Here is a 14,969-nt window from a genome sequence, read left to right on the forward strand (position 1 = left end):
GTTCCGAGTGTGACTTCATCATGCCAGTTCCATCTTGGACTATCCACTTGTAGAGAAATATATTTGTAAAAACGGCTCGTTTGGGTTGAGAAAATTTTTTTTACGTAGAGAAGTGAACAACGTTTCGATCTTCTGACGAAGGTCAGAAAAACGTAAAAAAATTTCTCAATCCAAACGAGCCGTTTTTACAAATATATCAACACAACTGTATTACTCAACATCACGTACACAGCTAATCTCTACATACACTACCACAGTTGTAATATATGAACACCGTATATAAGGCTACTATCTGCATACATGAACACAACTGTAGTATCTAAATGTGTATACGGCTACTATCTGCATACATGAACACAACTGTAGTATCTAAATGTGTATACGGCTACTCTATACATACATGAACACAACTCCAGCATCTCAACACCATGTATACGAATACTCTTTAAGTTTCCGTTAAAATTATATGATATTTAAAAGTTTCATCTGTAGTAAGATGACGTTGTTATAAGATGCTGTCTCATAACTACTACATAGATCAGTTCATCGTGATTGGTGAGGGAAGAGCACGTGATGTCGATTTCAGATATTCTAGTTAATGTAAAAATATTGAACTGCCGTGCTTACAACGACAGTATCTCATCTTTATATATTCTGTTACATTCACATTGATGTAATGTTTATCATTTTATTAATTATGTGCACAGCGAACGTTCTCGGCGACAAATCAGTTTCATTTTTAACACTTTATAAGTAGTTAAGCCCTTATGACGTAGGAGTTTCTAGCAGGTAAGAATTATTAAGCTTGTCACGAATTTGCTTTTATATTTAGAAACTGAAACTGATATCTCGGAAAATTTCCAATGCTGGTTAATAAACGATTTGTTAATTCAGCCTTTAAGTAGTTTTAATATTCGATTTTTTTTTCATTACATATCTGACGTGACTGTGATGTGGGAGTGCAAAATTGATAACCGAAAGCTTAATTTTGTTTATCAGTATTTAAAAAAAAGGTATATAATAATTAATATTCTACGCACTATGTACACGAGTGCAGATTTTATTAAACGTACGTTTTCGGCATCTGTTTGTCTGTTAGTACAGGTGCATCTATGCCTGTTTGTGTTATTCATTTTGTTTGCACACTGTATACTATTTAATCTTCCTGTTAATATTTTGTATTGCTGTAGCTATTATTTTTATTTATGTATTTACATTTGTACGTGTCTGTTCATCAATCTGAAGTTTCTTTAACCTGTACTTATAACTGGTATTTTTTTTTAAGTTATTGTGTATTTCTCATATCAATATCATACTCATACGTACACGCATACACATCTCTGTATTAAACCATTATAATTTTAATGTGTGTGTGTGTGTATATGTATGTGCGCATGTATTGCTTGCTGTCAACACTCATTTCTCTCGAAAGGAATGTTGGCAACGTGCCAGAAGGACCATTGTACACGCACTGCGCAGCATCATTCTCTTATAATGGTTGGAAATCTTTGAAAGTTATGAATGTGAGTGTACGTAATAGTCATTATTAATTCAGATTTTGTGAATGAATGAAAAATGCCCGTTGCAAGTGCGGTTTGTATAAATAAAGTGTCTTTTTCTTTTGAACATCAGTAATTTATGAATAACACATTACAGAAACTCTTCCTTTTAAAAGAAATTAGTTCTTTCACCGCGGGGATTTTAGTTCTTTAGCATGGAATAGAAATGAAATGTGATTTAACTTAAAAGCAGTTCATTGTAGTCGCATCTGTATAAAAGTGGTAAAGTGCTCGTAATGATGTTTGTAGTGTCTTTAGAGTTTTAGTAAATCTATATATATTTTCTCTGTGTGTATGCGTTCAATAATCCTGGAATTTAAATTGCAGATCTTGGAATATGGTATTAATACGTATCTATCATCTACGTGAAACGTAATTAACTGTGATGGTTACCATGGTTACAACCCTATCCCACAGTATTGTGTTCTGGTCCTGATAATTTTCATTCAAAAGGCTTCAACGAGCGTAGTCATGCGTACAAAATTATCAGATGTATACTTCCGTTGTGTTCCCTCTTTCTTTGGTCAATTTCCGAAGTTTCAAGGGAGAGAGAAATGCAGTAGCTTTATATGCGTATAGGATGACAGAAAAATAAATGCACAAAAAACGAGTATTATTGTGTTATTTCGTCATGATTTCGATTTAACAGAAGGTTATGGAAAGAAGCAAAGATTTGCTAAATTTCGAAAATTCATATTTAGTTTTAGTTGTATTTCCTAATAGATGACGCTGCAAGCTTTTTTTTTCGCTTAAAATGTGTTCGCTTTTTATCAATATTAACTGTTTTTTATATCAGCGACATGTGGGGGATAAAAGAGAAACATTTTGGTGTCGTTTCAGTTGACCATGTAGTGAGTACAAATTGAAACGAAAAATAAACATATTGTCATAATACTCGACGAGTTTGATTTTTTTATTAGAGCATCCAGTTAGGAAATGTTGTCCTTTTATTCGTATATTCTCGAAAAAGCAAAGTTATGAAGAAGTAGGCCTTTTTTTTACATTTGAAAAGCTGTAATAGTATAGCACCAACAACCTTTCACATATACTGTAAATTCTTTAATTCCACATTTTAGGCTCTTCCATGGTTAGGTGGTTAAGGCACTCGACTCGTAATCGGAGGGTCGCGGTTTCGAATCCCCTTCACATCAAACACCCTTAGCCCTTTTAGACGTAAGTACTTTATAATGTGACGGTCAATCTCATTATTTCTTGGTGAAAGAGTAGCCCAAGAGTTGGTGGTGGGTGGTGATGACTAGCTGTCTTCCCCCTAGTCTTACATTGCTAACTTAGGGACGGCTAGCGCAGATAGCCCTCGTGTAGCTTTGCGCGAAATTCAGAACAAACGAAACCCACATCTTAATGTATTTCTAGAATTTTGTATCTTGTACGCGTTACATCATATCTTACTAACCACTCATTTCACTGTGACGTACTGCACTGTTATTAATAGCGTTAAGAAGTATATATTATTGTTGGTGGCTGTTCTCTCTCTTTCTTAGCAGCAATATACTCTTTTTTTTTCGTACCTAAACTTTAATTGCAACGTGTATACATAAATCAGACAACGAAACTATTGACAAGTTTTGGTCGGGAACGTAAAATCGAAACGTTCCAGTTACCCCCCCCCCCTTCCACCGCATTGTTCCAGAAATTGAAAAAGTAAGACTATGTTGAAAGCTTTGACAGGACAACGTATTAATCTTCCACATAGACAAGCGTGTCGTGCTTTATTCTGTTCAAACGAATTTCACGTATTTCGCTTTACTGGTATAGTTAATTCGATTTCGTTTCAGAGAACTTAAAATATATAAGAAATTTCGAGTATTTCTACTAATGCCTCTGTTCTTGCACACGTTTCAATACTCTTGGTTTGTGTTTTTTTAACAGATATTTAAGTTGTTCAGTAATTTAATACTTATTTCAGTAGCGACAATTTTCTGTTCTCATATACATTACTAGCAAAAATCTTAAGGCCGATGAACATAAAGAGATAATATGCATTTTGCGTTGTTGGACTCAACTTATTTGAGTAGAGCTTCGAAAGATAAAAATAAGAAAAGGGAAAATAAAAATAAAAAAACTTCTGTAACATTTAATAGACAAAATGTGAACGCTATGAAATTAGCCCAAATACTAGCTGGTCAAAAGTTTAAGACCATACCAAAAGGAAGTCCGAAACAGGGTAGGAAATGCCCAACAAGAGGTCTCAGTAGTGAGTTGCACGACCGTCATTGCGAATAACTGCAAACTTTCGCTTTGGCGTGATCGATATAAGCGTTTGCAGAAGGCTGGCTGGAAAGTTATTCCAAGTGGTGAAGATGGCTTCACGAAGATCAAGCACTGTTTGGAATTGACGTCCATTTCTATAGCCTTCCCTTGCCATACAACCCCAGACATTTTCATTGAGGTTCATTTCGGGCAAACACGCTGGATGGTCCAAAAGAATCGCGTTATTCGCCATGAAAAAGTTACTTTGTCCTGCGGGCATTGTGGATTGCATCGTTGTTCTGCTGAAAGATCCAGGGCTTTCAGTCAATAAGGATAATCTCTCCAACATCCCAATGTAGCCAGCTGCTGTTTGACGCCCCTGTATAACCTAAAGCTCCATTGTTCCATGGAAAGAGAAAGCGCCCCAGATCATGATGGATCCTCCTCCACTGTGTAGTGTAGAAAATGGCTCCGGTGGGATATTCTTATCGTGCCAGTAACGTTGGAAGCCATCTAGACCATCCAGGTTAAATTTTTTCTCATCAGAGAACAAAACCTTCCACTTTTCTGTATCCCATGTTTAGTGCTTCTCAACAAAGTTTAACTGAGCTGTTTCGTGGTGTGGCCTTTGAAGACATTTACGGTTTTTTAAAACTTTTCTCTCGTGGATGCCGTCTTGTTGTTGTTGAGCTGCATTCTGCGTCCGTAAGGGCTTTAATCTGATTCGACGATCGCCTGGTGTGTTGCCGAACAACCCGTCGAATCCTCCTGCTCAACGCGGGCGAAATTTTCTTGGGCCGAACACTTGAAATTCTCGTTCCGTATCCCTCAGGGTCTTTTAAGAAATTTGCAACAGCAGTTTTACTACGACCAGTGATGGCACGTTGAGAGAGACCTTGCTTTTGCAGCTCGACAATTCTGCCATGTTCAATCTCTGTCAACTTTTTAGTCTTTGCCATGTTTTTACTCAATGTAACACAGGAGATGTCAGTGGGAGATGTTGACAACGCTAATGATTGAACACAAATGACTAAATTTCGTTACGTGTTTACCGATTAACGCTTCGTTTCAGTATGGTCTTAAACTTTTGACCAGCTAGTATTTAGGCTAATTTCATAGTGTTCACATTTTCCCTATCAAATGCTAAAAAAAGTTTTTTTTTGTTTTCCCTTTTCTTATTTTCATTTTTCGAAGCTCTACTCAAATTAGTGGTTAAGTGTAACACAAAATGCATATTTTCTCTTTATGTTCTTTAGCCTTAAGATTTTCGCCACTAATGTATCTACACATCCCCAGTAGCACAGCGGTGCGTCTGCGAAATTATAACGCTAGAAACTAGGTTTCGATGCCCGTGATGGGCAGAGCACAGATAGTCCAGTCGACCATTCATGAAAACCGAACTGACGCTTTATTTTTATCAGGAAAAACTTTGGTTGAATATGACAGCGTTAGGATCAGTAACTTGAAATTGGGGGCTAACAAGTCCAGCGTAAAAAATTGTGGTATTCTCTCACTACAGAGTCCTTAATTAAAACGGACGTATAGAATACGTAACGGCAAGCTTATCAGGCACGACTTCAGATGTTGATTTTATTTATTATAAAAACGTTTTGTTTTTGTTTTGCATTTTTAGCACAAAGCAACTAAGGCTATCTGCGCCCCTTTCAGTAATATACCGATATTACAAAAGTGATATCTTTGAAAACAAATTAATTTTGTTGTATTTCGTATTTTTCCTAAAATATCAACGATGATTTAAATTTAGTGTAGAAAAAATTGTTTGGTTACAAATGAGTACGTATAAAAAATCTTGGTTTAAAGAACAGAGAATTATCACCCAAAATTATGAAGAAAATTTGTAATTCGTCGTTTATCTAGGTGCATATGTGTTTGCATGTATATATAATGTACACAGTCAATTACGAACCAGTCTGTCATTGGTATATGTTATTCAGTTTGCTGACCACTAAAGAAATTGGAAAGTTTTATAGTCTTTCCATAAGCTGTCTTCGTAAGAAATTGTGAGTACGAATCCATTTAGCAACAAACCGCCACATTTCACACCAAGTATGGAAGTTGTAGCATCATTAAGTGAAATATAATTCTCAGAATCGTTATTTTAACTGTATTAGCGAATATACTCGCAGTGAACGGTCAACGCAGCTTCCAAGGTCGCTACACCAGTTTGGATGCTGTTGTGGAGAAAGTTTCTCGTTTACCAACGTGTTATTTAGTCATGGTGTCCTGTTTGTGTGGAAGACGTGAAATCTGACCATAAGATGGGTTATATTGGACTTAGTCCACAGCAAATGCTCAGTTTTTTCTCCAGGAATGTCTTGTTTAATTTAATGTAGACATTAATGATAAGTGCACAGTGGGGACTGGGGATGGATATAATTACCCTTCAAAATAAGATCAGGTCTAATAGCATTAATGTTTGGCTTGTAAAAGGTTGTTAGAATGCCCTTCATTAGGTTCCATCTGGTGGCACTTTTTAAGATTCCAAATTCCAGACAATTTTTATCATTTTGAACAAGATCATACACGGAAAAGAAGAAACTAGAATAAATATTCGTAACAAAGATGTAAAAACATTTTCTTACTATTAGCCTGCTGAAATTTGTGAATTTAAAGATCGCTATCAGAACAATTTTGTAACTTTGGGAGAATACGATTTGCACTTAATTGTACCATTTTACACATAAATAGAAGACAGTGGAATGAGAGAAAGACACTCCCGGGTTTCTGAAGTCTATCTGTTTATTTTATCTGAGAAGTACATAAGAAAGAAAAACCTCAATCGATCCATTCATCCATCTTTTTTGACTTATTTTAATGAACTAACACAGCCTGAAGCAAAGCTGAAGAATCAATAGAGGAACGAATCGGTTCTGTTCCATTAGATAACCTTATACTTGTGGGAAAACACCCATTGCATGCCGATATACCAGCAACAAATCAATTATCCCATCCTTGGATCACCACGAATCATATTGTGTAATCATATATACGTGATTCGCTCTATCCAGTGAGAACATCGATCAAACATGTACACCTACACCTAAATACAATCGTTGTAACGTTTGCGATTAATTTTATTTGGTGCTGCTATTATTATTATAGGTGTTCTAATATTACAAAGTTCTAAGGAGACTGGTCGTATAAAAATGGAATACGGATAATAGTGTTTTTTATGCCTTGATTTTTTATATCGGTTTTATCAGTGCAGCGGATATTATTATAGTAAGCTACGCAGAATACTCGCGCTTCCACATTTTTTAATTTATTTTTTATCTTGTTCTTCCAGCTGGTCGAAATGCGCGCCGTAACACAACAAAGTATGTTTCAGGGATAACGACATTTCAACCAGTTGTTGTTGTTGCAAAATGAGAAAAGACATCGAAACGCATACTAAGAGAAATCATAGTCAGGGCGGGACTTGGAAATTATAATGGCCGAGCGCGACTTGTTTTTTATATCACCGTTTATGTTCCGTCTTTAGTGGAAAGACTTCTTCATAAAATGTTATTCCTTGAAATTATTTTTACTGCAAGTCGGCGATTTCACACTATGTAATAATTATTTTATTCGTAACACGAGAGAGAATAAAGTGACGTTAAAATCAAACTTGGTCTCGTAAAGTCATACAGAGTACTGGTGTAGTGCATTCAGTACTAGACTGAATATGATTCAAACCTTGCCCAGGTGGTGAGATCGCTCGACTTGCAATCTGTGGGTCGCGGATTCGAATTTCTGTTCCACCAAATACATTCACATTTTCAGCTGTAGAGACGTTATAACGTACGGTAAATCACACTGTTCATTGGTAAAATAGTAGCCCAAAGTTGGCGATGGGTGGTGATGACTAGCTGCCTTTCCTCTGTCTGGTCTTACGCTGCTAAATTAGGGACGGCTAGCGCAGATGACCATCTTGTAACTTTGTGCGAAGCTAAAACCAAACAATATTTAATAGGAGACTGTTTCAGAATATTTGTGCAAAATTACGCAGTGACTGTATGTGCCTAACCGCGTTCGTACTTTTGAAATGATAGCCGAGAGGGACCAACTTGTGGATCACACTGATATCAAGTGAGATTTAGACATCTTGTTTAGTGCATCCAAGACTTCAGTGTTTATTTAGTTTTTCTGGGAACGCGACAAGAAACTGGAATTCCCAAACTCGCAATCGAAACATACAAACTAATTGGTCATGCGCTTAACTCTTTATTAAGATAAAACTATCGCGCGCGCACACACACACACACACACACACACACACACACACACACACACACACACACACACACCTAATTATATAATAAGGTCAAAATAGAAAAAGGTATCTAAGTGTTGTTTTATTTATTAGAGCGATGGCTCCATGGTTAAATGTAATTTAATAAAATACACATTGCAATAATCTCGTTGCAACAAGGAATGTGAAGCTAACAGTTTTGCTAATAACAATGCTATTAAAACATTTTTATATTCAGTTATTACGAAAGAGGTCTTAGTTTGATTTTCAGACCTCGGTTTCTTCGTAAATATAGGCGTCATATGAGTTTAGTCAGTTTAAACCTCTGCCAAATGTGTGTGTGTGTGTGTTACAGGTCGTGTACTTGAATATAAACACATTGGTAATAAAATAGTCGTAAAAATCAGATTTTCCTGCTACTTTTTTGTGCTTTTAATTCCGCCATCAGTCTCGAGCTGAATGGGGTTAATGAACTCTGTAAAGTACGAAATTGCACGTTTTTCGTATGTGACTTAACTGAATATCTGCCTTATTCCAAGAATGTTAATTCTCTGAAATGTGCAATGAATCTACCAGTTGTTTTTTATCTTTTTCAAAAAAATTGTTTTTTTTACTCAGTCTAAACCATTACCAAAGTGTTAAGTAAATTAGCTGCCAAGCAATGTTATCGTATTGATGATGGGTGTTAGTGTTGCTGTGTGGCTAGACTCTCTTTGGACAGTAAATATACAGTGGTTATTTTAAGACAGTAGTTGGACATTAGGGACGGCGGCAGAAAGCTTTATTAGCTTTATCATAAATACAAAATAGAAATATCTAAAGTTTCTAATTTAGGATTTATATCGAAAAAAAGAAAAATCAGATAATTGTGTTGCCTAGGATGACCAGCAATTGAGGATCAGTGAAGATCGCGTGACTGTTATTTTGAAATAGCAGACACTTCGGCTTTGCTAATTCTCTTCACAATATAAGCTTCTTTCCGTTTTCCCTTTCTGTACCAGATATTATTTGCATAGCATTCGATTTCCATTAGTCCTAAACTTTCACATTCAGACTTTGCCTTGATAAGTAGTCTCAAACCCAATTCGTTGTCAAAACAAAAATCGATTTGAATGTATTATCGTCTAACGTTTTGCATTAATTTTGAATTGGTAATGTTTTTTGCTACAGCGTTAAAGTTGATTCTGTGCACACAAGTTGATGCTGGTTTTGTGTACATTGAATGATGTGTTTTGTTTTTCTTTTCTGTAAAGTGTAAAACTCGATGTTTCAAACATCAATCGGATAATTAAGTAAGTTATTGTTTTAAAATTATGCACACTGAAATGTCACTCAAGTATCCACACGTTTTTAGTGATAAATTTATTTTAAGAAAGATAATAACCAATAATATTCAGTTGAAGCCCTACTTAGTAATGCTGTAAATAGAGGTGTGAGCCGCCTTTTTCATTGTTTTGGGTCGTGCCACATGAACAGTTTGTCCGGCGCAGAGTACCTGTGCCATTCACGGAAATAGACTTCATTTTCTTTTACATATTGCATATTTTAAGCTATCTCGAGCCATTCGTGATGATGAGAAACCCACTTGAAGTAAAAATGTATTCTCAAGACGGCTGGTATGGGTATTAAAATTTTAATTAGAATAAAGTACAGAACAACGTTTCGACCTTCTTAGGTCATCTTCAGCTTAACAAAGAGTCTGTTTCGGGCTGTGGAACTGAGTTGTCGAAGTTCGCGCCTAGTTACAACTGAAAAAAAAATCTTGGAATTGTTGGCACGTTATAGGTGTAACTATCAAATCCAACTATTCGATTTGAGAAGTCGACGAATAGACAGTGTTGACTTTAGCTACCTTTCCGTTAGCCCATCACCTCAAAAGGAGCTTAGCGCGAAATTTGGCACACAAACTGTATTCGAGGTCTCGGTTACGGTATTAATGAGATAAAAACTGAAATGACTGCCAAACACCTGAAGCTTTGTCCGACATTTATCCATTTAAACTCGGTCTGTGGCGTAATTTACACGAAATTGGTTCAGCTGGCTCCACGTAACTTGCGACACCAACCTGAATGACAGTTCTGTTTTTTTTTTTTTTACATGTTCTCGTAACAAATACCTTCCTTCGTATGTAAAAAGGATTCAATGGCTGTAGTACTTTACAGTTGTATAGTAAATTGCGTTTCAAGCCTAGGGGACGTTGTAACATATAGTTTTTTCATTTGTAGGTTACTGGTTCCTAATCTGCCCCTTCCCCACGATCCAGTTTGTTTGTATGTGTGTGTATATAATGCAAAGGAGGGGAGGCACTCTTACAGATGACTGTAGTTTTTTTTGTATTTTGTTGTTTTCTCTGCTGTTATGATGTGTAAAATTTGATAGCAGTCTGTGGGTATCAACAGGCGTTAACATTGGATTTTACAAAAAATCAAGTTCTTGGAACCTCGTGTTTTCAGCAGTCATACATTTCTACGTACTTCATAGATATCGCGAAATGGAACACGCCAACACGCTTTCACATTTTTATTATTTTAAGAAGCTTGTGTGAGAATTGAAAACGGTGAAAAAAAAACACAAGACATTAGTAGGAACAGATGTCAAAAATCTATAACATAGTCGATGTTTATTACTTTTTTGATACGACGAAAGAAGTTTATATCTACGTGTTATAAACTTCTTCTAATGGTAAAAATGGTTGCTGTATTTTGGAAGTGTGTGCGACTTCTACAGTTTTGAAAATATGTTTATGTTGATCATAAGAGTATTCAGATGATGGGTGTTTATTGCATAATATTAGGTTACGTGAACTATCTAGTATTAAATACTTTATGATAGTTTGATAATATTTGCATAAAGCCGTCTAATTTTACAAGAATAAACTTAGTTAAAAGTAATTTTGTCAAGGTATTTCACTAGAGCAAAGTTGCAACTCCAGACAGGAACCTGCTGTGGAAATTCTGAAGAGCATTTGTAGTGAACCGGGAACTCGTGTTTGTAGCTACAATAACCAATTCAAAACATGTGAATGGCTGGTTTAGATTAGGCTAAGGCCCGAAGTAGATCGGAGAAAGCTATTATAGTCAAAGGAAATGAATGGTGTGCAAGCTTTGATTAAAAAAAACCAGTTAATCTCGGGAAGCCGAAAATTTGCATATGTATATATAATGCCTTGTTATATGCACGAAATAAGTTTAACGTGATTGGTTTTTGTAATATAAGAATAACACTTTAAGTTGTAGTTTTCTCATCGAAATCTTAAGTTTTGTTTGCGAGGACACTAAAATATACGTTTATATAGATTTGAACGGGCCTAAGTAATAACAGAATAACATTGTATATATATATATATATATATACATACGATGTATGAGTGAATGTTTATTCTTATGTATGGTTGTTTCAAAAACTACGCAATTAATCCTGTATTAAAGTAACTTTTTTTCTGAAAAACGTGTTCAAGTTTTCTTACTGTTCTCTTCTCCTCAACTTGCGAAAATTGTAGGCAACTCCTTTTTGTTATTAGCGAGTTAATGAAATATGCACAGGATTTGAACTTAAAGGATCACGATTTTGACAAGTAATTTTGACCATAATTCTCAATTCGCTATGTAGGTGCTCATGAAATGTGGCAAGCTTTTTAGTAAAATGTTGGAGTCTATTGTACAAATTAAAATCGGATGTGTTGTAAGATACAACATGTTTATGTGAAGTAACGACTCCGACAACCGGAGTGCAAAGTGATGTTTATGTGAAACAAAAATATTTTGGCGATCCTACAGTTTACATATTACATTCACGTAACTTTTAGAACCAACGCAATACGTATCTGCGATTTTGTGTAGTGTCCTTATATGTCGTGTCTAATACCTTTCTCTATCACAAACTGTTGCTAAATCAGTAGTTTTATGGTGAAATGAATAAATGACAGCCCTGATATAAACTACAAAACATCGTGTGGAATTTCAGTCTGTAAAGGGTCGTTTGTCTCCCACCTGTTTGCACAGGGTTAAACGTTATAACATGAAACTTATTTATTTTCTGTGTTTTCGTACAGTGTTTCTTATTCAGCTGTGGATTGTGACGATTAACCTCACCAAAAAATGTTGTGTTTTTCTTTCGTATGGGGTGTATTCTTCTGTAATAAAGCTCTAACCAATTTTTGTTCCAGAAGTTAACGTATCACGATCGTGTACTGTGAAGTGGCACTTTCAGTCCCATTTTGTAACCCCGCTGTTAGAGAGGAAATCTCACGTGACAGGGTGCACCAGTCAGGATATTACAAGAAATTCAAAGGTACTGATAAGTTTACCAAGTAGTAAATAACATTAAACAATACGACTACTTCAGTCTTAGCAAGAAAAACATTCATACAGTTGGGTATATATTGTGACTTTCTGACTGTTAAATATTAAGTATTATTTATATAGAATTAAATACATTATTCAGTTTATAATAGAAACATTTTTAATTCGATGAGTAACTTCCAAAAACGACTATTCTTTCGTGCCAAGGTATTTTTTGTTGAGTACTAAAATTTTAGCTATTGTTAAATGTAATTTATGAGAAACAAGACTGGAATTTATTTGTTAGAATACTCTTTCAGATGAAGCAACTGTAATTTTGTAGGTTTGTTCGACTTTTGTTTTCCAAGCTTTGTAATTAAAGTAATCGCTAAAAACGGGTGAAATCAGATCCTGTTTTATCAGACATTCTGTGGAAAACCCATGCAAAAGAATTGTGAATTAAGACCGACTTGTACATGAAACTCCTAGCTGAATAAAGTACTTTATACCCTTTACCCCTGTCATAAAATAGTTTTTTACTGTTTTTTTTTTCATTGATTGTTCCAGGAAGTTCACGTGATACATTTAGAGAGTGCTGGTTTCAACTCAACTTCATCCTTTGGAATTTTACCTCGCGTGTCTCTTAAAGTTAGACCACGCATGGAAAACAGTCTTCACGTGGGCCCTCTGGTGGTGATTTTGAACACCGTGACTCCTGTTATGTGGCAGTTGGAAGTGGAGAAAATTTCCAATGGTTCCCGTTTTACTGTTTCTGTGAGTAAATTAATTAATTACTCGAAATAATTTTCCATAATATATTTTTGTTCTCGCAATTAGAAATGCGGGACAGCCCAAAAGTTAGTTGTCCCACACTTAATCTCTTCTGTGTTATAAGATTTAATTGACGGGATTAAAACTTCATGGTTCTCTATCATCTGTATGTTATACTTACAGAATGTTCACATTTAAACCATAAACATTAAACTTACCGGATAAGATTCACATTTTTCATTGTGGTAAATGCACTTTGTAAATAACTGAACCAAACAATACAGGGAAATCACTCGTTTTCTTATGTAAAATGGCCGGAGGTGGCCAGGCGGTTAAAACATTCCACTCGTAATCTGAGGGTCGCAGGTTCGAATCCCCATCACACCAAACATGGTCGCCCTTTCAGCCATGGGGGTGTTATAATGTAATGCCCAATCCTACTATTCGTTGATAAAAGAGTAGCCCAAGAGTTGGCGGTTGATGGTTATGACTAGTTGCCTTCCCTCTAGTCTTGCCCTGCTAAATTAGGACGGCTAGCACAGATAGTCCTCGAGTAGCTTTGCGTGAAGTTCAAAACACAAACAGTTTTGTGTAAAATACAGAATGGTCCTCCCCTTCGTGGAACAAAGGTATCTATGCGGATTTACAACTCTAGAAACTGGGTTTCGTCACTTGTGGTAAGCAGAGCACAAACAGCCTATTGTGTAGCTTTTGTGCAGCTTTTGTGCTTAACTACAAACAGACAGCGAGTACATTAGCTGTGATTATCGGGTTTGATTTGAAATATGAATGTCAACTGTCTGATTAAGTTAGTGAACACTGAACATAATCACTAATAATATAGTTATAGGGGCCACTAACGTATGGGGCCCGGCATGGCCAGGCGGTTAAGGTCTGACGGTCGCGGGTTCGAATCCCCATCACACCAAACACGCTCGCTCTTTCAGCCGTGGGGCGTTATGAAGTTACGGTCAATCCCACTATTCGTTGGTAAAAGAGTAGCCGAAGAGTTGGCGGTGGGTGGTGATGATTAGCTGCCTTCCCTTTAGACTTGCACTGCTAAATTAGGGACGGCTAGCGCAGATAGCTCTCGAGTAGCTATGAGTGAAATTAAAACCAAATCACTAACGTTCGGACCATCTTATACATTCATATTAAATTTATAGTGGAAGATTGGATCTCAAGATTAGACATCCTGTAGAGTTTCTAAGCTAATATTCATTATTTCGATGTTTCCCCTACACAGTTGGATAGAGATCACCAGCAAGTGTTTTATTGTTTTATAAACTCGAGAGAACTATTTCATTTAAACGAAGCAAAGACATTTTGTACCTCATTAACTTAAACTCTCTGTGGTGAGCGATGTAGCGTTGCTTACCCCCCCCTCCACACACACGCACGCACACACACCATCTTTAGAAAGAACGTTGGTGAACATGTATTATATTTACAGATATATAGTGATGTGTAACTTTTAGGTTCTTGTCAAATTCGGAGTTGAACTTTGATGTAACGTAATTTATTATCTCTCCTTTGACTCAGTGTGTATCGTCATTATTCTTAGGAGAAGGAGACTGACTGCAAATTGCGTTCGGTTCCTTTCAGATTAGTGCAGATTGCTTATAATTAACATCCAATTTTATCCCTGGTGTTACACATAGTTTCGGCGATGCGGTTTTTAAAACTTATTAATTAACTTGGTTTAGAATTCATCGAGAGATAAGTAATTTTATTTAAGCTTATGTACTGGCTAGCAGGGCATAAAATTAATGTTGACTGAACTTAAGAAGTTTTTAATGATATTACTTTAATAAAACGCTAGAGAAAGAAAGGACTTCGTAGGTTGAATCTTAAAAAAAAAAAAGGTTTTTCCCCTAGAATTCACAAGCGTAGATG

General features: G+C 36.0%; 1 protein-coding gene across 8 annotated transcripts in view; it reads left to right on the plus strand.

Moving 5' to 3' along the window:
- Window positions 1-14,969, plus strand: part of LOC143242764 (transforming growth factor beta receptor type 3-like) — a 120,608-nt gene that overhangs the window by 25,960 nt on the left and 79,679 nt on the right. For 7 of the 8 annotated variants that reach the window (XM_076486265.1, XM_076486276.1, XM_076486292.1 and 4 more), the window contains 2 exons: window positions 12,188-12,312; window positions 12,870-13,076. In XM_076486265.1, the coding sequence (XP_076342380.1) occupies window positions 12,188-12,312; window positions 12,870-13,076 (332 nt within the window). The remainder of the gene's footprint in view (window positions 1-12,187; window positions 12,313-12,869; window positions 13,077-14,969) is intronic. The other variant, XM_076486282.1, reaches the window with a different exon arrangement.

Source organism: Tachypleus tridentatus, chromosome 2 (assembly GCF_004210375.1).
Source record: "Tachypleus tridentatus isolate NWPU-2018 chromosome 2, ASM421037v1, whole genome shotgun sequence".
Taxonomy (NCBI): Eukaryota; Metazoa; Arthropoda; class Merostomata; order Xiphosura; family Limulidae; genus Tachypleus; species Tachypleus tridentatus.